At 58.2% G+C, this 26776-nt stretch overlaps 1 protein-coding gene and 1 long non-coding RNA gene across 3 annotated transcripts in view; one reads left to right on the top strand and one right to left on the bottom strand.

The window, feature by feature from the left end:
* Positions 1-20600: 20600 nt before the first annotated feature.
* Positions 20601-21908, bottom strand: LOC143651548 (uncharacterized). Of its 2 annotated transcripts, none has more exons than XR_013160030.1 (3): positions 21810-21908; positions 21156-21285; positions 20601-20786 (listed from the first exon to the last, which is right to left on the bottom strand). It is a non-coding gene; the product is annotated as an uncharacterized LOC143651548 (long non-coding RNA). The 2 variants fall into 2 exon arrangements; XR_013160031.1 differs by having other exon boundaries at positions 21156-21226; positions 21810-21898.
* Positions 21909-22091: 183 nt separating this feature from the next.
* BEGAIN (brain enriched guanylate kinase associated) overlaps positions 22092-26776 on the top strand; it is a 30447-nt gene continuing 25762 nt past the window's right edge. The window contains exons 1-2 of the mRNA XM_077123560.1: positions 22092-22215; positions 22713-22741. Coding sequence (XP_076979675.1) covers positions 22728-22741 — 14 coding nt within the window. The 5' untranslated portion in view covers positions 22092-22215; positions 22713-22727. The remainder of the gene's footprint in view (positions 22216-22712; positions 22742-26776) is intronic.

Genomic DNA, 26776 nt, shown 5'->3' with positions numbered 1-26776 from the left:
CAGGAAGAGGTGATCTGCCTGGAGGTGGACAAGAATGGAGGGGCAGCCTAGAAGGAACATGGCCAAAGAAGGCTATAGAAGGCCTTAGTGCCAGGCCAAGGAGGCCGGATGGGATATATCAGCCCCTCCACGGCCATTGAGAGGGTGCTGGAGGATCTGGCTGCATCCAGGAGAGGTTTCAGAGTCAGAGGCACCCAACAGACTTGGGGGGCTCCCTGCAGGGAAGGCAGGCTTCTGGGCTGGGAATGGTGGGTGTGGGGGCCTGCCCAGCTCCAGGCTCCCTCAGCTTCCACTGTTTGGGCCCAGCACACGGACCCAGCTCTGCCTCCATCATTGCCCCACACCACTCAGGGCAGGGCCAAGCAGCCACCCCGGGTGTTGGCGCTCAGTCTGGCTTGTGGCTACCCCTGTCCTCAGGTGATGCTTCTTACCCTGCTCCCACTTCCTAGCCGTCTTGGACGGTGGGCTCTGTCACCCTGCCCCCAGACCCAGGCCCCTGCAGGATCCATCTCCTATTGCTTGGTCAGCCTTCCCCAGGCCAGGTATCCTGCCCAGAGGCACTGGGCATCTCCTAACCCCCAGAGCTACCACCTCTGGATGCCATGGACATCTGTGTGTGTGCATGCGTGTGTGTGTATGAGTGTGAGTGGTGGAGCAGGTGGGTTCTCTCTGTGTCAAGGAAGGAAACAAGAACTGGCCCCCGGCATCACCGGCAGAGCTGATACATGCACTGGCATGCCCCTACTCCATGCTTTAGAGGAATATTCCATGGAGTGTGCCAGCCATGGGCCAGGCCTCACTAGGCACCTCTGCAGCCCTATCAGCCAGCTCCCATCACCCTGGGATCCAGTCCTCTGCCATTCCTGTGATCACTCACTCATTCATCCATTATTCATTCAGCTTATCCTTGCCCCCACCTCCAGCTTCCTCTGCTCTGGGGTTAGGCCCTGAAGGTTTGGGGGACGCAGCTGGAAGCAGGGCCAGCCATGCTGGAGAGATTTATAACGTGGCAAGGAAGGTAGGTCCTGGGTGCTGACACTAGTGAGGTCAGGGCTAAGTATAAGATAGCACAGGGGGATGCAGAAGCCAGGATCCAGGAAGGCTTCCTAGAGGAGGAGGCATCTAAGTGGAAACTGGGAGGCCTAACTGAAAAAGGAAGCAAGGCTGTTCCATGTGGAGGAACATAAGATGCAAATGTCCCTTGGAGGACCTTCTTGTGAGACAGGAGGGCCACCGGGGGAGCGGGGGGCTGGCCCACTGGAGAACCTCCTGAGGAAGCAACCCCCCATTCCTTCTACCCCCCAGCAAGTGCTGGGCTGACAAGACGTAGCACTGGTGCAGGGCAGGCTGGTGTCCTAGAAAAAGGACATGGGAAATGATCAGGAGGAAATAAGAGGATGCCAGTGCTGATGCTTTTGAAATAGCCAAAACCCTGTGGTAGGGCAGGTGACTTAGCCCTGTTCAGCAAGACAACCAAAGACAAATAGTAGCTCTGAATTTTCTGGGGAACGATTCAACCACGGGGAGTTCCTGGGAGGGAGGGAGTTTCCCATCACCTAAGGCATGCAAGCAGGAGCTAGACACCTCCAGGGCAGCAGGTATGGATTCAATGGGAAGCCCTGCTGGCCCTCGGCAGTGAGCTCGGAGGGAGGGTGGGGCCATGGGCAGGGGTGGCCAACCTAGGACAATATAACAAGGCTTCAGAAAGGAAGCACCTTTGTAAGCTGACGTGAATTTTCCAGGTGGACACTCCTTAGAAGGGCATCTCAGGGTAAAGTAAACAACCTCTGCAAAGACTCGAAGCCGGAGAGCATGGAGAGCATTTGGGCAGCAATGGCTAAAGAAGAGTCCGGGGGGATGAGGCCAGCTTGGAAAGGGCCCTAGGCCTGGCAGACATTTGGGAGCTCAATCACATGGGAACCCAACCCCACTGCCACGTCTGGGCCTGGGACCCCGGCCGAGTGGGTGGGCTGCCTAAGAAGCCTAGGTTCCCAGGTGTGACCTTCTCAAGTCCGTGGGAGGTGGAGTAGTGCACCCAGTGGAGATTTCCCCCAGACCCTTTGCTAGTCCCAGGCCCCCTGCCCAAAGGAAAGGTGGTTCAGGGGGCCTGGTCCTCCAGGACTGCATGTCCCCACTCCAAGACACTGGAGAAGGCAGGGCCATGGGCAGATGCCTGGATGTTGCCCCTCCCCTAGCAGTCACCGACAGCCCCCTGGGCAAGGAGAGCAAGGATGTTGGGCGAAGTCGTCACAGGTGGGTTAAAATGCTGCCATGTCCTCTGCTGCCGAGAAGCCCCTCCCTCCAGCAGGTGGCTCTCGATTCTTTTCCCCACCTGACATGCCTTGGCCTTACCTATCCAAGCTTGAGAAGTAAATATGCTCATGTTTTGTTTTGATATTTGCTGGAAATGGTTTCCGCTATTTACAGCTTTCAAGCCCAAGCTACAACATCTGGGGCTACCACCACACCTGCTAGAAAGATGCAGGGTCGGTGCGGGGAGGCCACCACTCCTGCCCGTGGAGATGGTCCAACGGCAGGGCCAAGGGGACCGCCCCAACACAGAGTCTGGGACCTGTCGGTTGGGGTGTAGGCCCCTGTGAGCTGAGCCCAGCACCAGAGGAAGAGGGCAGGGCTCTGGGCTCGGTTTGGAGCCTTCACCACATGGCTTTGACCCCTATATCTCCACTAGTGAAATGGAGGCCATTTCATTCCTTTGTTTCTGTCTTGGGTTGTACCCCAGAAGCAGACTCTAAATCTTCAGTTTATTAAGAGAATGCTTGGGGGTGTTTTCAAGCCATGGACCCCTGAGAAGCACATTCTCAATCTCCATCCATTCCTGTGGGTGTGAACCTATTGCAAGTAGGACCTTTTCATGAGGCTACTTCAGTTAGGGTGTGGCCCTAAATGAATCAGGATGGGTCTTAATTGTATTACTGGAGTCCTTTATAAGAGAATGAAATTCGGAAACAGAGAGAAAGCCAAAAGGGAGCAGCCAGAACTGACTGTCAGTGGAACTGGAAGAGAAGAGAGAGGCCAGGAGGGGCCATCACGTGTGTGGCCACATGACTGAGTTGCCCAGCACTGAGGACAGGCAGCAGCCAGCCCAGAGCGCCACCGTCTTCTGGGAAGAAAGCATCGTTTTGATGTAGTCTTGGTTTTGGACTTCTCCTACCCTCAAACTCATGAGCCAATAAATTCCCATTGATTAAGCCAATCCGTTACACGATATTTGTTTTAGCAGCCAGGAAACTAAAATATGCTCCCAGAAGAAACCAGTGAGGGAGCTGGAGCAGTGGGATGGGGCATGGGACAATTTTGGAGAAGTTGGAATGTAAGTTAGGGAGCCCTGGAGTGTAAGTTATGTCTCTCAGTTTCCTGGGGCTGCCATAACAAAGTAGCACCAACTAGGGGATTAAAGCAATAGAAGTTTACTCCCTCACAGTTCCAGAGGCCAGGAGTCTGAAATCAAGATGTCAGCAGGGCCATGCTCCCTCTCAAGGCTCCAGGGAGGGTCTGTCCTTGTCTCTTCCAGCCTCTGGGGGCCCCAGGCATTCCTTGGCTTGTGGCCGCATCACTCCAAGCTCTGCCTCCGCCTTCCCATGGCCATCTTCTCTGCATCTCTGCATCTTCTCCTCTTCTTATAAGGACACAAGCCATTGGATGTAGGGCCCACCCTAAATCCAGGATGAGTTCATCTCCAGCTCCTTACCTAATGAGATCTTCAAAGATCTGAATTCCAAATAAAGCCACATTCGGAGGTCCCGGGTGGACATAAATTTTGGGGAACACTGTTCACCCAGTACAGCCCACTACACTATGGCATTTATGGCTCTCCAGGATCTGTAGGTGGGTCATGGGGGAGGGGAGACTTGAATGTGTTCACGCCCCCTTTTGGCCCCTTACTTGCTAAGTGGCTTTAGGCAAAGGTGGCACAAGGGAGCTAGTGCCACCACCCTATAGGGTCATTATGGAGACTAAATCCCACAACCAGTAACCAAGGGGACTGCCCAGAGAGGGGTAGGGGTTTGCCTGAGGACACACAGCTGGGAGTAGGCAAGTGTAGGAGATGGAGGCAGAGGGGGATAGATGAGGAGGACAGGGAGGGTGGGGGCGGGAGATGGGTACAGAGAGCGGATGCAATGCAAGGTGTGTGTGTGGGGGGCGGCTCTACCAGGGCTCCCAAGGCATGCCCAAGCCTGTCTGCAAGCTGCCTGTGCTAAGGCAAGAGCTGCCCCTCCCCCTCCTCCCTAGCCATCTGCCGCGTTGGCAGCAGTGGAGTCAGGGCGGGCAGCAAACGTTCTGGCACCATCTGAGCATGACCAGTCTCTGGGGAAGGGCTACAGCCTGAGAGGAGGAAATGGGGTAGAGACCCCGCAAGTACTTGCAGTTCCTCATTTTCCTTAATGCCATCCCCTGGAGCCTGGGGTAGGGCAGGGACACTGGGGCTGGCAGGCTGGCAGTTTGCAGGTGCCCCAGCCCTCTCCCCATCCTGGGCACCACCTCCCTCTCATGGGCCGCCTCGGCCTTCGTGCTCCGCCTGGGCGTCCTCAGAACCAATGCCCGAGGGCAAAGAGTGGAGGTCATGGGAACTGCCCCTACTCCTGATGGAGAAACTGAAGCCCCCCAAGCTGAGACCACCCACACCAAGCCAGTGACTGAGCTCAGAAAAAGTTTTTCACCCCAAAACCACCCTCTGGTAGGGACCTGAGAGCCTGCAGTCAGAGCTGCAGCCATCATTTCCTCTTAGCTACAACCCGGGGGCCCTGCGACAAAAAGGCCATTCCCTGATGGTCACATTGCCCCCAGAACTCGGAAGCCCCCCTTTCTCCATTTGTGACCCAGTAACTTCCCTGGGACTGAGGGGGAAGTGGGGCAGGGGGGACTTCACCTCCATACTAGCTCATTGGCTGCTAGTTCTTTTCACAAGTCTCCTTGTTTGTCTCTCTGCCTTGATGTCAGTGCTTTTTCTCAGCACTGAATGCAGCAGTCCCCTCCTCTGATTGAATGAATGTGAGTGGAAGCCACCAAGTATACAATATATGATGCATATGGCATCAGTAGCAGCCTCTTCTGATCTGCCTATGCTTGGAGATGCTATAAACACGCGTGACCTGGGAGTCCCAGGGTCCTGGGGAAGGGCATGTGTGAAGGGCATGTGCTTCATGCTCTCTCTTTCCACAGTCCGGGACCCCAGGTGGCTTCCAGATGATTCTCCCTGACTCGCAGCCTGCTGGGAAGGCGGACTCTTCTCCAGCTGACCCCAGGGGGCTCTGGACACCCTGAGTAAAGATGGTGGCTTCTAAGAAAGCTCCAGCCTGGCTCATCAGAATCGCCCTGCCCAGTGCCCTGGGGAGGAAAGGGCATGGTTCAGGCTGTGCCCTTCCCCAGGGCTCTGCTGTGGGGTCTGAGAGGCTCCAGATGCCCGTACACAGAAGCAACACTGATACTCCAGGGGCTGCCTTCCCTTTCTGAGAGGCCCCTGGGAGGCAGAATGTCGCCCCACCCCTAAGCACCCAGGTACCTGCCCCCTGGGCGCTGGATCAAGTGGAGAACTAAGGAGGGCAGACACTCAGGGCAGGGACTCTGGGTGGGGCAGAGCAGGACCGGGGTCTGCCCTTCTGGACCTCAATTTCTTCATCTGTAAAATGTGAGCTCACTGAGGGCAGGAACTGGGTTTAGTATGCTCTTCAACCCCCTACCCCCCACCCCCGCCCAGAGCAGGGCTAGTACACAGTAGGTGCTCAATAAATTGAGGGGTTGATGGATGAATGGGTTGGACGGGTCAGTTTGAAGGCTTTCACTCAACGCTTGCCCGCATGCATTCATTCATTCCTCTTGCCCGCACGCCAGCACTCATTCATTCATGCGTTCCGCCATTCATGCACACCCGGGTTCATTCATTCCCCGCCCCTCCGCCATTCTTGCCCGGCTCCAGCGTGCACGCGGCACCCCCACGCCCCCAGCCCGGCCCCGCGCCCACCGCGTGCGCCCCGCCTGGGCGCTGCCGGGGGAGCCTCGGAGTCAGCCGCGGCTGCGCGGGGCCGGGGCTGGCGGGGAGCCGGGCTGGGGGCGGGGGGCGGGCGCTCCCTGCGGGAAGCCGGGCGGGCTGGGGGGAGCCCCGGCCGCGTCGGCTCCCGGCGCGCTCGGCCTCGGAGAGGAGGGCGCGCAGGCCCCGAGCAGGGCGGCGGCAGCGGCGGCGGCGAGCGGCGCGGCTGCCCCGGGGCCATGTGGACGGGCGGCCGCCGGCCGGGCCGGCTCCGCCGGGCGGTGAGTACCTGTGAGCCCGGAGGGTAGGGCGCGGGGGCGGGGCGCGCACCACCCACGCCGCAGGGAGGTCTCCGCCCAACGCCGGAGGCTGCGCGCGCCCCCACCCCCACCCACTCCGGAGAGAGGACGACTCCCCCACCCCCTCTCGTCTCCTCGCGGCGCCCGGGAAGGTGCCGGCTACTCTCGGACCCAGCGGGGACTGCATGGGTCCCACAGCGGGGGGTGGGGAGGTTAGGATCGTCGTTTCCCCCGCAGCCTGCGTGTCCCTGCGGTCAGGGGGTTGGACTGGGCCTCAGGGCGAGTCCGGGAGGATGTGGGACCCGCCGCTGCCTGGGGCAAGGGGCAGGGCCAGCCCCGGCTCTAAGAGAAAGGCCAAGGAGCTGGGTGGAGGGTGCGGTTCATTGAGCCTTTGCCGCACGTGGGCGCGCGTCGGCCCCGGCCACCTCCGTCTCATACAGTACCTGCAGGGCAGGTACTATCATTCTTCGGGTTTACAACAAGGAAACTGAGGCCCAGGGAGGCAGGGGGCTCGCCCAGAGCTTCTCCGCTGGCCCTCCCTGAGCCCGAGGCGCTGGATGGGAATTTCTGTCCTTGCATTTCCGCTTCCTGCCTGGTTTGGAGGTGTTTTCTTCCTCATCTGGGCCCACCCCCACCCCCAGTGTGGTTCTTTTGGAACAAGGACCACGTGGCTGCATCCTGGAGTCTCCTGAGCCAGCAGGATGGGAGCACCGTGGGTGCCCAAGAGTGAGGAGGGGTGTGGAAGGGGAGCACCTGCTGTGGTGGATAGCCAAGATGGGCCCACCTTGCAGGCCAGGGGTCAAGGCCCTGGGACTCCATGAAGCAGACTCTCCATGGGCCTGGCTCCTTCCCAGGCCTCAGTGCCTCAGATCTCTGGGACCCATAGATTGGTCCTTTCCACTGTCTGGGCCGTGGTTGCCCCATCTGCCAGCCAGCAGCCCCCCTCCCATTCCCAGAGTCAGGCTCAAGGAGGTCTGTGGGAGAAAGCCCCATAGGAGCTGTGATGTGCGGTCCCTGCCAGGCCAGGCTGTTGGGGCCGGCTGGGGCAAGTGGCCATTGGGGGACCGGCCTGCCTGGCATCCAGGACGCATGGTTTGGTGGGGGCAGCTGGCAGCGAGGGCCCTGGCAGCATCCCGCAAACCCTTAATTTTCTAGACTCTCACTATAATCAGGGCGGCACAGAAAGCAGGCACACTGGCAGATGCAGCTTTTTCCTGGCGGCTCAGCGCGCAGCTGCTGGGCAATGGGGGCTGTGCTGCAGCCTGGGAGCCTCCCGCCATTGTCGAGTATTTATAGATTCGTGCTCACTGCCTTCTGCTTGTAGCCCAGACCTGGGCTTTTGGTACCTGGGATGCCCAGTGTGGAGGGCAGGGGCTGTCAAGAGCCTGGGGCCTGGTCTGTTTGGGACCAGTCTTTCCGTGGGCTGGGGTGGAGGAGAGACATATGGACATGCCCCCCCCCCCCCCCCCCATTTCCTAGGCCCTGGGAGGAGAAGTGAGTCAAACACCATCAGGGACTTCCATCGACTCTCAGAGACACTTGTGCACAGGTCTGGCCACAGCAGCTGACATTTATTGAGTGCCTAGTATGTGCCAGGTCCAGTATAAGCATTCCATGGGCCAACTGAAAGTTATGCCCCTATGCCTGCAAGGACTTGATAAGCTTGAAGAATGAATGAATGAGTGAATGAACAAGCCAATAGACGAATGAATGCCTATGAAGACATGGCTTGATTGGAGACAGTCATATAATTTCTAGAATCCCAGAAGGTGAGCCCTAAGGGCTGAGTAGGAGTTGCAGAGGGTGAAACATAAGAGGGGCAACAACCTCGGGGCACGAGCAGGAGAATGCAGCACATCCGGGGCTCGGTGCAGAGGGTACAGGGATCACAGCAGAGGGTCCAAGGATTGGAGCAGAGGGTCCAGGGATCAGAACAGTGGGTCCAGGGGTCAGAGCAGTGGGTCCAGGGCTCGGAGCAGAAGGTCCAGGGATCAGAGAAGAGGGTTCGGGGATTGGAGCAGAAGGTCCAGGGATCAGAGAAGAGGGTTCAGGGATTGGAGCAGAAGGTCCAGGAATCAGAGAAGAGGGTTCAGGGATTGGAGCAGAAGGTCCAGGAATCAGAGAAGAGGGTTCAGGGATTGGAGCAGACAGTTCAAGGACCAGAACAGAAGGCCCAGGGGTCAGAGCAGAGGATCCAGGGATGAGAACAGGGGGTCCAAGGATCAGAAGAGGTTCAGTCCCACTGGAAAGTGGGGACCAGCAATGTGGCCATGGTGGGAGGAGAGGTAGCTCCTTCCCTTAAAGCAGAGAAGGATCCCCAGGGACAAATCCAAGGGTGACTCTGAGGCTCTCTGTCCCTTCCTAGCACTTACTGCTGCCCCAGAGCAGCTTGCTGATTTGGTGGGGAGGCTTGCAGTCCTGGCTTCCGGTTCATCCTCTGCCACTGATTCATTGAGTCACCTCAGCCAAGACCCTACCCCTCTCTGGGGCTCAGTATCCCATGATCCCAGTATCTATTATTCCCTGGACCCCTTCTGACCCTGCCCCCTGGAGCAGCCTCTGTCCAGAAAAGAGGCCCAGCACCTATCATGAGAAGGAAGGGCTTCCATGGCCTGAGAGTAGGCACCAGATGGAAACCTGTGTGTAACTGATTCTTCAGGTTTAATAAATGCAGGAATGAATGAGAGAGCAAATAGATGAATGAATTCTACATGCATCCAGCAGACTTCTGAGTACACACTCCATACTGCTCACAGGGGCCATGTAGGTGAATCTGGGCTTGCCCTCACGGGCTCACAGACTACTGGAAAAAATGGACCTCGCCAATGGGCAGGTGTTAGGAGGGTGCTGGTGGGACTTCCCTGCCCTTCTCTCATCAGAAATTGTTTTCCAGCAGCCAAGAAAGGGACCCAGCAGTTGTCCCAGTGCCAGCAGACCAGGAGTCTGGAGGGCTTCTGTGGATGGGGTCAGCCAGTGCCTTCCTGCTGCATGGAAATCAAATTGATTTGTTCAATAAGCAGGCCCTGAACTGAGATAGGGATAAAGATGGGTCAGGCCTGGACCTCGACTGGGGAAGACAGACATGGAAACCTCCAGTCATATTGCAGAGTGCATGAGCGATCAAGGGCTGAGTAGGAGTTGAAAGCACAACAAGCAGTGCAGGGTGAGCTGAGGGGGATGAATGATGGATGATGGATGGATGATGGGTGGATTGGATGGATGGGTGGGTGGATGGATGATACAGGGTGAACGGGTAGATGGACAGATGGAGGATGGGTGGGAGGCATATAGCAGGACAAGTAGTCAGATGGATGGATGGACAGATAGATGGAGAGTTAAGTGGCAAGATAGGGATGATGGGTGGTAGATGGAAGAATTGATACAGATACAGAAGATACCAATGGAAGGATATATGTGCAAATCGATATATGGGAGGATGGATTTATGGATCCATATGGCAAGATGGATAGATAAAGGGATGGATGGATACAGGAGTACATGTCAAAGGCATGGAAAAATGGATGAATGCATAAACGGATAGTCACAAAGAATGCTTGGTGGATGGACATTTAAATACATGTCAGTAAAGTGATGGACATAAAGGGTGCACAGGTAGTTCAGTGGTAGTATTCTCGCCTGCCATGTGGGAGACCTGGGTTCAATTCCTGGCTCATGTACCACTCTCCACCAAAAAAAAAAAAAATAATTAAAAACGTGAACAAAATTCCCTTTGATATTCATATCACATCTGTCCTCTGTGTGTATGTATAGATATAGAAATACATATATAGAGAGAGACACATAAAAAAGGTAATAAACGTAGGAATGGATGGGTGAGTGAATGGATACAGGAATGAGAGGACACACGGATGGGTACATGTCAACAGAAGGGTAGATAAAGGCATGGAAGGATGGGTGGATGGGTGGATGGATGTGTGTTAATAGATGGATGGCTACAGGGGTGAAAGGGTGGGAGGTGATTGTTGGATGGATGGAGCTCCATTCATGCTGCTACATGCCCTGACTTCCCGGGTGCCAGTATCTTGTCTTGTATCCAAGTCCCTCCGGTTCAGAGAGAGCACAGCGGGGAGGCCACAGGGCTGCTGGGAGGAGAGCAAGTGGCCTTACTGACTTAGGCAGCGAGCCTTAACCCTGCTGTCACATACCTTTGAGTGTTCAACCCAAATTGAACCATCTCCATAGTCATGTTTCCCTGGAAGACACAGTCAGGGTGCAAAGAAGCCACAGTCGTCTCTTCTAAAGACAGGTAGCCAGCAGGGGACTCCTGGAGGGGTTGGACAGCTCGAGCGCATGCTCTTTCTGAGAAAAGACAGCTGGGGCAGAATTCAAGGGCAGACACTGGCTGCACAGTGTGGGGTCTCGAGGTACATACAATCCATGCCGCCTTGGCATGGACTGAAACATCCAGAGGCAGTGGGACAGGGCGAGTAAGAGCTCTGGCCCTCTGTGCCCTGGCTGTGAAGGAGGAGAATGGCATAGATTAAGTCGGAGGCTTAGGGAAGGTCGCTGCTGTCGTGTGCATGCTTACCCCAGTGCCCGGCACACGCCAAACTCCGCACATCGTCTTGTCACCCCTCATTTCCTGGCTTCCTCTTCCATTAAACAGGCTGGCAACCCCTAGCCTGGAGGGTTGTGGTGAGAATCAGGCAGTGAGGCCATGATATGGAGCACTCAGTGTCCTGCCTGTGCCGCAGAGTCCCTCCCCCCGACACCCATGGCCTGGTCTTGATGTCCCAGACCCCAGGAGCTAGTGGGGAGCCTGGCGTTTTCTCTTTCAACTTGCAGAGGCCAGCTTTCCACCCATGGGAGCTGGGTGGGGACAGCCCGTGGTGGAGTTGCCAAGGGGGGCTGGAGAGGAGTTGGGGGGGAGCATACAAGGGGGTCGGCCTCCAGGGTCCTCAGCCCAGCCACTTTGCCTCTCTGAGACTCCCCTGGGGCTGAGGAGAAGACTCGAAGTGGTGACATGCATGCCTGCTGCCCCACACAGAGCTTGGCACGCAGGAGGGGACTCAGGCAGTGGGACTGAAACCGGATTCCAAGGCCATTCCAAGAGGCAGGAAATGCCTGTTCCGAGAGGCAGCCCCAGCTGCTGAGAGGTGAGCAGACCCAACAAGAGAGGCAGCTAACCACTTCCTCCAAGTCTGGGCTGCAGGGACGGTGGGTTGTTATGACAACGGGAACTGGTGTGGTGTAGACTTCAGGAGAGGCTGGCAGGCAAAGCCACCGGGACACCCTGAGACCCGCCTGGTGTCAAACACTCACCCCACATAGTGGAGCAATGAAAAGAGAGTCTCCAAGTCCCATTTCCGTGGTGGTGGGGCAAGGCTGGATGGCCGCTGGGGAGGGTCAGCCTGAGATATGCACAGAGCACTCCCTACCCGCCCACCCACAGTGTTCTCATCCCCGAGTGCCCAGCTGGGGCTGGGGTTGTTGGTGGAACTGACAGCACGTTGTTGTTCATCCATTCACTCATTCATTCAGCCACTGAAGAACTTACTGGGTCCCTCTACAGAGAGCTAGGACTACAGTAGAACTTAAATTCTAGCGTAGACACAGATCGTAAATGAATGATGGTAAACACATTAATTTCAGCTGAGGGTCTTATTATGGAGCTGGGCAGGGGGTTATAAGAGGTGTTGCAGGGGTACATGACTTAGTCTGGGGGGGCCTGGAGGGGCATTCTGTTGAACAGGGGTCCTGAGGGTTAGAAAGCAGGTAGAGGATGAGAAGGAGGGGAGCGGGAGAGGGAAGGAGTATGTTCCTGGCAGAGGGCATGGCAAGTTCAAAGGCACTGAGCCCAGACAGAACTTACCACATTCAGGTCTTATAAACATTCCACCTTGTGGTGGGAGTGGAGCATGGGGGTTGCTAGGGTAGCAAAGGAGAAGAGGCTGGACCGTCAGCATCATCTGGTGGGGCGTGTAGAACTGTGACACTGGTCTTCTGGTGTAGCTTTTAACTGCATGTGCGTGTGGGCTGGATGGAGGCTGGGTCGGGGCCACAGGGAGGGAGTGATCTCAGGCCTCCAGCTGCACCAGGTGGCATGTGGGACCAAGGAAATGAGGTGGGGATGGAGGGAGGCACTCAAGTTTAAGAGAGGCTGAATCCCCAGGTGATTGGAGGTTGGAATTGGGGAGGGGAAGAGGAGAAGGAGGAGTCCAGGCAGCTCTGTCTCTGGCTCCACTTTCTGAGTCCAGGATGGTGCTACTCATACAGTTTTGTAGACTGGGTGCCATGAGGCATTCAAAAAGAGGTGACCAACTGGGCCCAGAAAAGTAGGGGTCTCCAAGCGTTTGATATGAGGTCTCTAGGCCCTGCTGGCTGGGCAGGACTCCAGGGGCACAGCCATGGGCAGGTGGTACCAGGGAGGTTCTAGGTAATGCTCCCCAGAAACAGAGGTGAGGGCGGTCACAGTAGTGACAGCCAGCTGGCCAGCCAATGCCCACGTATGACATCCCAGGACAGAGCCCAGCCTGGACCCACAGTTTCCCATGAGATTGCCAAGGGTGGTCGTGTCTTCCTTCACACAAGGAGACAGGGTTCAGACCTGACTCTGGCCCTTCTCTGGGTTTACCTACTCCACCCCCACCCCCCATCTAACCTATACCCTGGTCATCCTGGCCTTAAAACATTAACAACTGCTAGTAAACAAGACTGGAAATAACCACCTTTTAAATAAGACAAGAAGTGATTTCTTTCCCAGTTAAAGAATTTCAGAGGCAGATGGTCCAGGGCTGTAATCATCAGGGACTCAGGATCTTTCTGTCTTTCTGCTCTTCCACTTTTTATATATGACTTCTACCACCCCCCACCCAAGATTGCCTCATGGTGCAATCTAACTGCCACAGCTCCAGCCATCACTTCTTTGTTCCAAATAAGAAGCGGAGGATTTGGATGGAGGGAAAAAGGGAAGGGGCAGGCAGTGTGGCCCCTCTTAAGGAGCTCTCCTAACAGTTACACCCAGCAACTTCAGTTTATACTTTATTTGCTCCCCCTGCCTTCAAAGGAGTCTGGGGAGTGCAGTTTTTTGACTGGGTATCTTACCTCCCTGTACAAAATTGGGGTTCTTTACTAAGGTAAAATGGGAGAACAGAGGGCAACCAGTGGTCTCTGTCAGACATTCCCGTTTTGCCAGATAGGTGCAGTTCTGGCTCCCCCTCCAACAGGCCCTGGTGGTTACCACGGCGTGCGTGGAGCATGTGCAGCCCAGCCCAAGCCTTCGCCCATGACAGCGTCTCTGTCAGTGCCGGCTGCTGCCCCAGGGAGACACAGGGTGCAGGACAACGTGACCTTCTCCTCTCTAGCACTTTCTAAGCCCCAAGCCTTAGCAAGAATCAATTTGGGGCGGGAGGCAGCTGGGACCTGCCACATGCTCTCTGAGATCAATCAGCAGCCTGGTGTCTAACCAATCACCCTGGCCAGTGAGGGACGACTGGCCCTGACCCCCTGAGAGAGCCCAGGAAGCCCCTGTGGGAGGAGAGGAGTGGGGTTGGCGAGGCACTCTTGGGGAGGCTCAACCTTGGACTGACTAGGGAAGATGCTCCCAGGGGCTGGCTCCCAGGCACGGGACCCTGACGCCACCAGCCCCGGGCAGGTTGACCGCAGCTCACTCCCGGAGCCGCTGGTGGAAGGCCCCAGGAAGGAGGTACACGGAGAGGGCTGGGCCTCTCGCCCCAGCTGGGCAGCGCAGCCCAGCCAGGAGGAGGCACAGGTATCCCCTGGCCTGCTGTCTACCCCAGAGCCCCTGAGCATGGGCAGCAGAGCTGCTGTGGCCTCCCTTGCCCACCTGGACCACCGGCGGGAGGCCAGGCTGCCCTTCTCCAGATTCCTGGATGAGGTCACTGTGAGAGTGCTGGACCCAGGGACCCTGGAGGCCTTCCGGGGAACCAGGGACCACAGCCGGGAGCCCTCCCCAGGTGCGCGGGGCCCGAGCCCGGCCCAGGAGCCTCTCCTAGGAACCTCAGCCCCAGAGGAGAAGGCCCAGGCCTTGAGTCCCCAGCTTTCCTTGGAGGCAGCAGCTAAGGCTGTAAGCAGACTGGGCCCAGGCCCGGCCGTGGGGATCAGCGGGCCGCATGTGGGCAGTGGCCAGCATGGAGGCCGAACCACCGCCACCCGGAGGCTTCCAGGCCCGGTGAGTCTCAGCCCCAGTGTATCACCCCAGCAGGCAGCTGGGCAGAGGTCCACTGTGGCCCCTTCCCTCATCTCCACTTGTACCTCCCCTTACTCCCTTGTGTGCCATTCTGCACAGGTCCCGCTGACCCTGTTCCCGTATCACATCCCTTTCATCACATGTGCAGGGTGACAAGGGCTGAAAGACCTTACGCATCAGAGAAATGAATCTCTAAGGTGAAATTTCCGGCTTTGGGACACCCTGGAGTGAGTGTACATGAGTCGACAATAGCGATAGCAATAATAATACCACCCCCCATTTGTGGGTCCTTGGCAGTTTTACCACAGAGCTTTCTTATTATCTCTTTAAATTTTGTATAACTCCATGGCTGAAAATGCAGTGATGGTTTTCCTCTGGCCCTGTCACAGCAGGCAGCATCCCAACAGCCTCCTCAAGAGCTGGGGATCTGGGACCCCCACCCTTCTGTGCTCTGGGTTCTGCATACCTGCACAGACTTCACTCTGGGACCCTCAAATTTTTGTGCCCAGGCTTCTGCACACTCCTGCCAGGGCTGCAAGACAGCACAGCAGCCCAGGGGTCTTGGGGCTCATTGGAGGGTGGGCCCTGTCCTGGGGCTTAGCTGGGCCTGCGGTGCTGGTGTTGGCTCTGTGAGGCCAGAGGCAGACCTTGACCCCGGTAGGCTGGGCCTTCAAGGCCCCCAGACTCCAGGCTTGATCCCTCTGCTCCCCATGAGGTCAAACCAGACCCCCACCCCACTCCGAGTCACATAGCAAGCACTCACTCTAGACCCCTTGGCCCCAGCCTGGGATCAGATCCTTACGATGAACCTGTGAGAGAAACTGGGACCAGGCCTGCTTTCCAGACAAGGAGTCCAGAGGGCTGAGCCCGGCTAGTCCTGGCTGTGCCCAGCTCTGCTCAGCAAGCCCTTGGCTTCCTCATTTGGGAAGTGGGGGACTGATAATGATGATTGCTCCTCTCAGGGGCTCATCTACTGATTTATTTAGCACCTACTGAGTGTCTCCTGCCTTCCTGACCTGGACAGGCCCATGTCCCCAGAATAGTTCCCAGAGTAGGGGTGGAGCAGTTGAGAAGCAAGGCTGACCCCTAGCTTCCAGTCTGCTCCCCGAAAGCCTAGGGTCCCCTGTTAGCTGCTTCTGGAAGAAGGGCCTCAGCCCTACCTTTGCCCCACCTACCTCGGTGGCCCTGGGGGGTCTTGGTTCTCCCCTTCCTTGTCCAGCAAATAGGAGGCCACCATACCAGTCTCTCTGGGCCCTCCAGCTGTCACTGTGCGAATGACCCAAGCCAGCCGTATCCTAAGAACCGAAGGGTCAGAAGAAAGCAGGGTGCCCAGGGTCAAGGTGGTAGGAAGAAAGGGGACTGTGGGCTTTGAAGCCCCCAGTGGGGTTAAGGCAAGACCCCCAATACCAGGCCTGGAAGTCCACCATGTTTCTGCTGGTGCCAGTCTGAGGGGCTGTCCCTCTGAGCGGCCTGGGTACACCACCCCACCTCCCTGGGCCTGTGCTCCCAGCTATAGGGCCAGCTCACATGTGGACGGTGCCTCTCCAGGGGGACCCCTGAGGTGTCTCTTCCAGTAGGACAGCTGCTTCCCAGCTCCCTTGACTGTTGCCATGTGGGAATGTGAGCCGGAATTGCCAGATCTTCAAATTTTTCAGTAGAAGCCAAAAATATGGATTTTAAAATGTAAACTCTCCCAATTTTCAAATGTTGGCTCCAGGGTTTAAAAAAACACACACAAAAAAAACCCTTGTGCAGGCCAAATACAACATGCCAGTAGGCCAGATTTAGCTTAGGAGGCCAGTTTGCAGCCGCTGTTCTAGTGAGTCTGCACAGAACCCAGCTGGGGAAACTGAGGCTCTGTCTGAAGTTACAGATCCTGGCCATGCAGGCCCAGATGCACAGGGCAGCCACTGGAAGAGGGTCAGCTCTGTAGCCAGTGGCCAGCTCTTCTGGAACCCCTTCTGCCAGGGAAGGACACTCTCTGGCCCCATCTGGGGACAGCCCCAAGCCGGGGCCTGGGTTCCAGTCCCCAACTTGCTGCCCCCTTCCGTCAATCAACTAATGCCAAGAAAGCATGGTGGTTCCCTTTGGTCTTGCAGCTAGAGGGATGGCGGAAGGCACACTGTGTGTCCAGCATTAGGCCAGGCCGTGTTGGGGATGCTCGAGGGCACAAGGCCTGACCAGGTCCCGTCCTCATCTGATCTGTGATGCAGCCAACCCCACCCTGCTCCTGGGAACCCCCCAGGACATTCCCACTATACACAAGTGCACATGCGGCTCTCCTACCTCCCTGGCCACTGTGGGGCTTCTCCTCTCCCTGCTCCCCTCACCCTTTGGCGCTCCTGCCCACTGCTGAGGCTGACCACTCCCAGACTCATAGCTGCAGTCTGGGCCCCTCTTCTGACTTAGACTTGAAGTTCTGATGGGTGCCTCTAAAACTGAGTGCCCCATCTTCTCCCCAACCCCCAGCCGGCTTCTCCCACTGTCATCCCCTTCTCACTGGAGGCTGGCACACCCCTTCCAGTGACTTAAGCCAAAATCCTGGTGTCATCTCTGTCTATTCTGTATCTTCCATGCCTATCTCCACTGCTCTGCCCGCCCCCATCCACACTCTCCTGGATGGTGCAGGGACCTCCCTGCTGGATCCCCCCACCCATAGTGTGTCTCCACCCCAGCCTGAACCATCCATCCTGTAGTGGGTGCTCCCCGGTTCAACCCACGGGGGGATCATGGCCCACCGGGTCTCCCTGATCTGGTCCTGCTCCCCACTGGTGACCAGCAGGTCCCCCCAAACACCACGCCATGCACCCCGACCCACAGCCTGTCCTCTGCATGCCTCCCCAGGTCTCAACTCCTTTGGGCGTTTGCACACGAAATTTCATCTTGAGCTTCCTGTTCACTACTGCATCCTCCCCCACCCCCCATCCTTCCAGCTTTAACTCCTCAGTGGTCTCGGGAGACAAATCCCCATTGGCCACACTAGAACTTTCCTTATTTCCCCCTGTGTATTGCCTGTCTCCCCCCACTGGAATATCAGCGTTGTAAGGGCAGGGACTTCTGTCTTGTTGTTCACCATGGCATCCCTTGGGACAGGGCCCGGCACACAGCAAACATTGAAAGACTGAAAGAAGGCAGGGAGCGATATAGACATCCTAGGAAGGTGTCTGCCTGAATGGTTAGAATTAAAAGCCACAGCCCTTTACCAGCCCATCCCCAAGCCTGTCCCTTACACATACAGTCAATTTCTTGTCACTCACATGCCCTTGGAGGTTGGATTTTCCATCCTCCCTTCATAGGAGACAGAGACTCAGAGAGGTCGAGAGATTTGCCTGAAGTCGCACAGCTGCCCAAGAGGCTCACGTTGTCATCATTGGGAGGTGGGTGGCCTCTGTCGTGTCCAGGCCTTGGGTTCCCCAGCTCTCTTCTCACCCCAGCCTCATCCCCACCCTCCTTGTTCTCTGGCTTGTACACTCCTCTTGTTTGGGGGTGGGGGTGGAGGGGTAGGAGGAGGAGGAGACCATGGAAGTTGGAGCCCAGGGTGGGCATTGGAGAGCCTGGGGGAAGATGAGCTGGAGGCAGAGCTGGGACCAGAACCCAGGCCCCTGTGTCCCGGGCACGGCCCTCTACACCCAACAGCACCCCACCCCACCCACCCACCCCCACCATGGACTCACATTCCTTCTCTCAATGGGTTCAGGAATTGGCAGGATTGGGGGCACTGAGCAGCAAGGCAACCAGGCCAGTGGGCCAGTAGAAGGATTTACAGATGTGCTAGTGATGGCCACAACAGGACAGACCGGTGCGTGCAGGGGGAGGGTACCGAAGCCACGCTGGGCACCAGGCAGGAGCACCAGGTATATATAGTGCTCTCGCTGAGGGAGGACCCTAGGCAGGGACCCAGAGTGAGGTGAGGATGAGGCCCATAAGGCGGGCAGGTGCTGCTCATTGTGGGGGCCATGGTGCCTCTGGCCATTGCCACCTGCTCATCAGAGGCCCTCTGCACCACAGGAGCCCGTGGCCAAGACTGTAAGGTGTCACTTCCACACAGGGCCAAGGCAGGCAAGGGAAAGGCAAGCAACATAGGTCTAGTCCAGAGTGGTCCTGGAAGATGATAAAGACAGGGTGTGATGAGATGTCACTGGCAGTCTGGGTGCTCTGGGTGGGGTGGTCCAGGACAAGGATGCAATCAGTGGAAGGGGCCAGTGAAGGTGCAAAGATCTGGGATGGAACATTCAAGACAGAGGGAGCAAGTACAAAGGCCCTGAGGCAGGAGTGAGCTGCTGAGCCAGAACCAGAAAGGCTCCAGAGGAGCCGATGAGGGGCATGTGTGGGGACAGTGGGCCTGAGGTTAGACAGGGGCCAAGTTGGTATCTACCAGTCCCTCACTGAGGCCAGGCTGGTGGCATGAGTTACCATCCTACACCACACACACACACACACACACACACATCTTGGGAGCACCTACTGTGCACCAGTCTCCGTGTCCAGGGGCCACAGGGAGAATGGCAGCTGGGAAAGATGACAAGAGCCCAGGCCCCAAATCCCCATACAGGTGCATGTTAAACCTTGGAGCCTCTGTCTTTGTGTATGTAAAGCAGTGGTGGTCATTCCCACCTCACCTCGGGGCTGGGAGGAGTACCTGGAATCACCTCCTGTGACTGGGGAGAAGGCTGCACTGGAGACCCAGTGGTGGAGCCAATGCTGGAAGGGCCTGTGACCCAGACTGCCCTCTTGAAGCTCAGAGCTGTGCCAGAAATAAGGGTCCAGGGCGCTCTGGCAGGAGGCAAGAGGGAGGGGGACCATGGGGCGGCAATAGTTGGGGAGGAGCTCAGAGGCTCACTTGGGTCTGCTGAGGGGCCAGGATGGGCAAAGCCACCAAACAAAGAGCAGGTGGGCTGAGGCACAGGTGTGTGCCAGTATCCAGTTTGGCCCAGAAGTAGAGCTGGTGTGGAGAGTGTTAGGAAATAAAGGAGGGGTTCTCTGTTGTAGAGAGCCAGCAGTGGTCTATGGGTCTGGAGGGGACAAGGGAGGATTTGGGCAGACAGTGGCAGAGTCAGAGGTGAGTTGCTGGAAGAGGCAGTGGACAGCAATTGTGAGTGCACCAAAGGGCCAGTGCCAGTGGCAGGGATGGGACTGTCCTGGAACCAGCATGCCCACTTGACTCCCACCTGTGTCTGGAGATCCTACTTGCCTGGGGGTCACCAAGGCCCTGAGGGTGGAGCCTGCCCCATCATTTCACAAGTGGGGACCCTGAGAAGGCTGTCACCCAACCCGAGATCCAGGCAGCACCCTGACTCAGGTAGACTCAACTAACCTCAGCGGGCTCTGGCCTCAATTTCCTCATCCATAAAAAGGGCATGATGGGGGGCGGGGCAATGGTGGCTCAGCGGCAGAATTCTCCCCTGCCATGCCAGAGACCCAGATTGGATTCCTGGAGCCTGCCCATGCCAAAAAAAAAAAAAAAAGAAGAAAAAAAAGGTGGGGGGGGGCATCATGGGAAAACTCCCGAGTCCTGTGGTCACTAAATTGCACAGTTGAGATTTGAACCCAGGAATTTGGTCCCAACAAGACCCCCAGGCCCTGCATCCCCCTGGCTGGGTCTGGTCTCATGGCTCTCTCTCTGCCCTGGGACTTCACACAGCATGTCGCACATGCAGAGAGAGCTTTGTGGCAAATATACACGCACATACACGTGTGGCACTGGGCTGGTTCTGGTACACAGAGCTGGGAAGACACAGGCCTTTCCCTCCCCAGAGAGAGCACCTCCAGTGTGAGGGTCAGCCTAAGAGAATGGGGGTCCCAGCCCAACAAGGTTGGGTCTCCATGGAGGACTGCATGGAGGAGGTAGCCTTAAGGGTAAGGGCTCTACTGACCCTGCAGGCACTGGGTTGGGGGAGAATTTGAGGAGTCATGGTAGGATTGACAGCAGCATAAAGGGAAGAGACATTTGCTGACTGTGTCTTGCCCTACCCACTCACCAAGGCCCTCAGGCCCCAGGGCAGCTCAGCAGCCTCTGCCAGAAGCCCTTCTTGGGGTGGGGAGGGGATTCCCAGACTGACCCTCCCAGCCACCTTTAGAAGAGCTGAAACATCCAATGTAAATAATCAATGCTAGATTTTTAAATTAAATTTTAATAGATTTTTATTAATTTTAGACAAACTCCCTGGCAGGTGCGTCACTATGAATGATCGAGGCAACTGGAGACCTATGAGGGTGTCCCCAGCCTCTGAGGATCAGAGTCCAGGCCCAGATGGGCCATTGCGGTACCACAAGTCCCCTCATCTCTCTGAGGCTTGCTTTCCTTATCTGTCAAATGGGGGTGAATGCTTCCCTGGAATTGGAGCAAATGAAATGTGTTATGAAAGTGTAAGGGGTAGTGGGTAGGATTTTGGGGGCCATTCTGCTGAGGGTAGACTCCTGGAACTCGGAGGGAGCTTTGAGAATGGGTTCACCTTACAGACTGTTCCCTCCCACCCCCAGAACATAGCACAGGAGTGAGCAGGGGACAGTGGGTGAATGGACACTTGGACATTTTGGGTTTCATTGGACGGTGGTTCAGGTGTGGCTGTCTCCACCCTGGGCTCACTGGGCACTGAGCTCCTGGGCCAGACCAGCTGGGTGCTGTGGCAGGGGAGGGGGGTGCTTGCTGAAAGATTAGGAAGATCATGCGCTGTGCCCTGCACTCCCCCGGGGAACTCACAGCTGGAGGGGAATCGGTGGGATCCGGACTTGCACTGTCCCATTTGTTGAGTGCTTCCTGTATACTGGGATCTAAAGTGAAGATCACTGTGATGGAGACCCGGCACTCAGGAAAGGTGGGCCTAGGAGAGCTGGGGGTTGGGAGAGGAGGCCTTGCTGGGGTGATATTGGCCTGTTCTTGGAGGAGGACATTAAATGGTGGGGGCCTAGGCCTGTAGTCATGAACAACTTTCAAAATGTCCAGGGAAAGGGGCCGCCAAATCCTGGCCCCTTGGGGATCCTTTCCCTTGAAATTCTTTCCTGCACCCAGCCCATCCCCAGCTGCAGGGTGCCTTATGAACCCCCTCCTCACACCGAGTGAGGAAATTGAGGCCAGGATAGCCCAAGCGCCCCGGGAGTTTGTGACCGGGCCTGGCCGAGAGTCCCGGACCGGCCGGGCCTCGCAGCTCGGGGCTAGCCACCCGGGCTGCGCCCTCGCCCGGCCGGGCGGTGTGGGAGGCGGCGAGGGGCTCGGACCCGAGCGAAGCGCGCTCCCGGCGGAGGCGGCGGCGGCGCCGGGCGCGAGGGGCCGGGATGGGCAGTCATCAGTCTTCCCAGGTGTGTCGCGTGGTCCCTGGGCTCAGTACCCCACCCCCCTTTAATGACAGTTACGCACGGAAAGACGGGAGGGAAACCCCCCGGGAGCGGCCTCTCCCGGGCGATGGAGAGCCCGCCCCGCGCCCCCAGCTTCGCGCAGGAAGTGCCGTCCCGCTCGGGCCGCTCGCGGTGCCTGAAGGGTTAACGGCGGCGAGTGGGTCCCCCGCCCGACGCGCGAGGGGCTGCCGGGCTGCGCGGGGCTGGGCGGGGAGGGTCTCCAAGCCGCGCGCGGGCGGGTCTGCGCAAGCCCGGCAGGGAGCCCCGCCGGCGAGCCCGGCGCGCGGGGGTTAATCCCCCGAGCCCGGGAGGGGCGAGCCAGGCCTGGAACCCCAGAACCTAAGGGCAGTGGGGTCCCCGGTTGCGGGATCCGGGTCCCAGGATCCCCCGAGTCTGAGGTTTCCAAATGCCATCACCCTCCAGATCGTGTGAGTGTCAGGTTCTCAATCCCGTCAGGGCCCCAAATTCCGCGGTTCGAACCCTCTGACTCTGTCATTCCCGGCCGGGCTTCCTCCCGGAGGCAGAGCGGGGCTGGAAGGGTTAACGGGCGGTACGGGGAGAAGCGGCGGGGGCCGCGGCCGCGGGAGAGTGAACCGGGCCAGGTCTCCCCTCCTTCGGGCGAGGCCGGGCGCGCCGCAGGGCCGGGCCACCCCGCGTCCCCTGGCCAGCCCCCTCGTCCCCGCGGGGGGCGTAACTCGGTGCCAGGGAGCGCGGCGGCCCGGGCGGGCTCACCTGTTACTCGGCCGCGGCCCGGCGCGCCCCCTGAGTCCCCGGGGCCACAGCCGGGGGCCGGGGTAGGGTGGGGGCTGGGGACGCGGGGGTGCCCCGCCGCCGCGCCCTCCGTGCCCGCTGTGTCCGGCTCCGCCCGCGCGGCCGCCGAGCGCACGCCTCTTGCCTGCTGACCCTCTCGTTTGGTTTCTCACAGGCCTCTGCAGCAGACATGGAGAAACTCAGGTGAGTGGAGCGTCTCCCGAGCCACGGTCCGCGGGGTTTGGGGTGGGGGTGCCGGGGAGGCCGGGGGAGGGGGCTCTGCCCAGGCGCATGAATGGGGCCCGCGGGCCGCTACGGCGAGGCTGGACCCGGGCCGGGCTTGTGTGCGTGCGTGCGTGTGTGTGTGTGTGTGTGTGTGTGTGTGTGTGTGTGTGTGTGTGGTGCGTGCGTGCGCGCGGCGAGACAATGGGGAGCCCCTCGCGGGGGTTCCTCCGCGAGGCCGCGGCCTCTGGGGAGGGACCACGCTCCAAGGGCCGAACCGTTCTCCTGCCGCGGCCGCAGGCTGTCTTCCCCCGGCCCGTCCGGACTCTCGATTGTCCCCCGGGACCTTCGGGGCTTCGGCTCCTGCCTTTACGCACCCGCGGCCCGGCGCTCGGCTGTCCCCCCACCCTCAAGCTCGCAGTTGCCGGGTTCTGAGCTTTTAAGTTTCCGCCTCGTGGGGGCGGGGGTGGGGGGATGGAGTCCTCGCGGTGGCCCAGGCCGTCGCGTCTTGGAGCCATGTTGGGGGAATCCCATGACAGTCTGGAAGCGTCCCCGGCGGCCTCCCTCCAGGTGATAAACTTTGAGCCTAGGTGGACTCCCCGGGGGGTGCCCTTCCCCTCCTCAGCAGGCCTGGAATCCCCGATTTAAATATTCACTGACTTCCTCTGGCCTGCCCTCCACACCCTGACCCCCACTCTGGGAACACCCCTCTTCTGTTTTCCTTCCGGAGCCGGAGCCGGAGCCAAGGCAGCGTGTGGGCAGCAGGCCCAGCTCTGGCTGCCAGTTTCGCATCATCTCCCCCCTCCCCAGGGCGTTTCCCCTCCGGCCCCTCCCCTCCTCCCAAGGCCAGACTTTGGCATCCTGTGGATGTACTCTGGGTAGCAGGTGCACCCCAACTCCCAAAGGAGCCCAGGCTTGTTCCAAGGCAGATCCCTGGGTCTCAGGGAGTGGGACCTGGGGCCTTCCCAGCTGACCTTTTGTGCTGTGGATGGCTCACCTGGATATGCCCAGGTGGGACCTTGGGGACAAGTGGGCTCACACTGAGGCTCAGGAAGGATGCTGAGAGCAGGGCTCTCTCCTGGGCCATGGGGCTGGGGTCCAGCCCGCCCCTAGAGGCACCTCAGGACCAGGACCAACTTGTCCTGGGCTGGAAGGAAGGGTTCAGTCTCCCAGGTTGTAGGAGTTCTGACCCCAACCTGATGTCCCTCAGCCAGGTCCACCTTGTTTGTCATGACCAAGGTCCAGGTGGGGGTGGGAGGACCCTGAGAGGGTCAACCCTGACAATGGTCACCCAGAAGCATGGACCTAGGCCTCTGACCCTTCACCAGGTAGCTTTTTTTTTTTTGTAGTGGGGTCCCAGGCTGTTTTTCAGGCACTCCGCACCCTCCATTCAGGTGTCGGGGGTGGGGGGGCCTGAAAACTAGCCAGGGACCCTCACTGTGGTTCTTTGTCCCTCCTCTCTCTCCCTGAGCCAGCCAAGGCTTGTCCCGGATGCCTGGCACTGAGGTCCTGCTCTTGTGGGCCCAGCCTGCTTGGGAACACCAGCATGGACAGTGACCAGCCAGGTGGGCACGTGGCTGAGTCCTGAAGCTGGTGCCAGAGCCCGGGCTTTTGGGCCACCTGGGGCCATGTGGCCTTTCGGCCAAGGCAGGGCTCTGGGCTAGTGGGGTTGGGGGGTCCTGGGACCAGAGCTCAGCTTAGCTTCCAGAATGCTTGGGGCTGGGTCCTGCCCTCCTCTCACCATTGATGTTCTCAGAGCTGCCTCGAGGGCCTTTCCAGACCATTTCCCAGCTGGTCAGTGAGTGTCTTGTCCTGCCTTTAGTGCTGGGGCTTAGGACCAAAAGGCCCAGAGGCATGTGGAAAAGTTGGGGAAGGCCATGGGGTTTGGGGGTCCCCAGATCCAGACTCTGGACAAAGTCCTGACCCTCTCTGTTTCCTTATCTGTGAAGAGGAAGCCCTGACCACCTCACCTTGCAGGGCTGTTGGGAGGGTGACTTGAGCTCCTGTAGTTTAGGTACCTCACCTGGGGCCCAGGTAGAGGTTCATTGTGGGGCATCAGAACCACCATGAGCCCAGGTGTCCTCAGGCAAAAGGAAATGCATTTATGGTCCGGTGATGGGTTCCGAGGCACGGCCCTGGGTCCAGGTCCTGCTTTTTGGCCTCAGGTTGCACTTCTGTTTTCCAGCCAGCAGCTTCAAGTTACCCTGAGAAAGTCAGTCCTTTGCTGCACCCACGTCTTAATGCCCCATGAGGGGACCAGGCATGGCTCGCAGGTGGGGCCAGCAAATCTTGTTGACAGAGCAAAAAGACTACATACTTTGGGGGCACTGGGAGTCCCCCTCAGTGCCTCGCTGTGGGCGGGCCTACCACCAGCTCGCCCTGCCCAGACCCCTCAGTCGATGACTCCCACCCCTTGCCACCCACCCCAGACTTCATTCCACTGCTGAGGCCTCAAACAAGCTGTCACTTCCTCTGCACCTGTCTGCCTTCGCTCATGCTGGCCTTCGGCCCCGAATGCCCTTCCCCTGTCTTTCTGTCCACCTGACAAACTCTAATTTGTCCTCCTCTGTCCCTTTTTCTCTATGGCCTTCGTGTCCCTGTTGTCCCTCACCCCTGAACAGATTCACTCTCCCAAAGGGCCCGGCTCTGCACTGGCTGCCGAGACACAAGTGAGGACCAGGCCTGCCCCCCAGAGCTGGGGGCCCTGGACCATTATCCCAGGGTCATCCCAGGCCCGGTGGAACGGGGTCCCAGGTTGGGGATACTAACTTGAGGTATCTGAGAGGCTTTCTGGCACTGGAACCCTTGGGTTGAGGCTTGAAGGGTGAATAGAAGTTTGCAGGGAGGACGCGGTCGGGGGTACGGGGCAGGCTTCCATGAGGTGCAGAGGTCTGGAGGCTGGAGGAAGCAGGATGTGCTCAGGGAGACAGCTGAAGGGTAGGGAGCGGAGGGGGTCGACTCTGCCACCTGGAGTGTCGGGTTCACCTTCTCCACCCTGGCCCCTGCCCCAGGTGAGCATTTGTTTGGGCAGAGCTTCATTCTCACTCCCGTTTTTCCACCAGCCCAGCTCCTGGTAGGAGCTGTGCACAGTAGGTGTGGCACAAAGTAGGTCAGAGTCATGCCAAGTGATGCCTTAGCTACCTTGGCTCTGTCCCCTTGCCCTTGCCTCACTCAGGCTCAGCTCTCCCACCTCCAGCTGCTGGGAAAACTGTCCTTCTGATGCGTTTGGAGATGTCACCAAGTGCCTGCTGGCTCTCGGAGCCCAGGGCTGTCCAGGTCTCTCTCTAAGCCCCCAGGTCTGTCCCCTCCTCTCCCTTCCTTGGCTCTTTCCCTCCTCACTCTTGGTGCCCCAGGCTGGACACACTTCTTGGCTCTACCTCAGAGACCCTGAACCCCCAATCCTTCCTGGGTCCAGGCTGCAGAAGTGTACCATGATGGGTGGGGGCGGACAGTGCTCCTGGGAAAGTCACATCAGTGACCACCGCCCCAGTGGGTTCCCTTACAGGAGGCGGGCAGAAGTCTGTTTGCAAAGCCCTTTCTTATGGGTTCCCCAAGTAGCCACATATTTTATGCTGCCTCCCAATTCCCTCTTCTGCCTCGATTCCTGCCACAGCCACTTCATCTGCTGTGTGCCCTCAGGCCAAGTCCCTTCCTCTGTTTGGGCTTTGCTGTCAAATCGGAGTTCACATGTAGCAGTTACCTGGGTTTTTACCCGGGAAAGCCAGAGCTGTTCCAGGGATGGGTCTACCCCTTCCCCCAAAAAACAGTTCTTCAGAGTTAATTAACTAACAAAACAATCAATACCTGTAGGGTCTAGCAGTTAATTTTAGAATGAACACCAGGGACCACCACCCAGATCAAGAAATTGAAAGCTGCCAGGCCCTCTGGGGCACCCAAGACGTTTCCTCAGAGCCCCCTCCCACTCCCCGAGGTCACAAGGATGCTTGTTTTCTTTATGGTTTTGCCACCTAAATTGACAGTTTCTTTTGCGTGGTCTAGATGCTCACAGAAAAGTAC

The sequence above is a fragment of the Tamandua tetradactyla genome, chromosome 12 (assembly GCF_023851605.1).
Source record: "Tamandua tetradactyla isolate mTamTet1 chromosome 12, mTamTet1.pri, whole genome shotgun sequence".
Lineage (NCBI taxonomy): Eukaryota > Metazoa > Chordata > Mammalia > Pilosa > Myrmecophagidae > Tamandua > Tamandua tetradactyla.
Note: the sequence above shows the minus strand (reverse complement) of the source record. Positions and strands in the feature narration are given on the sequence as shown.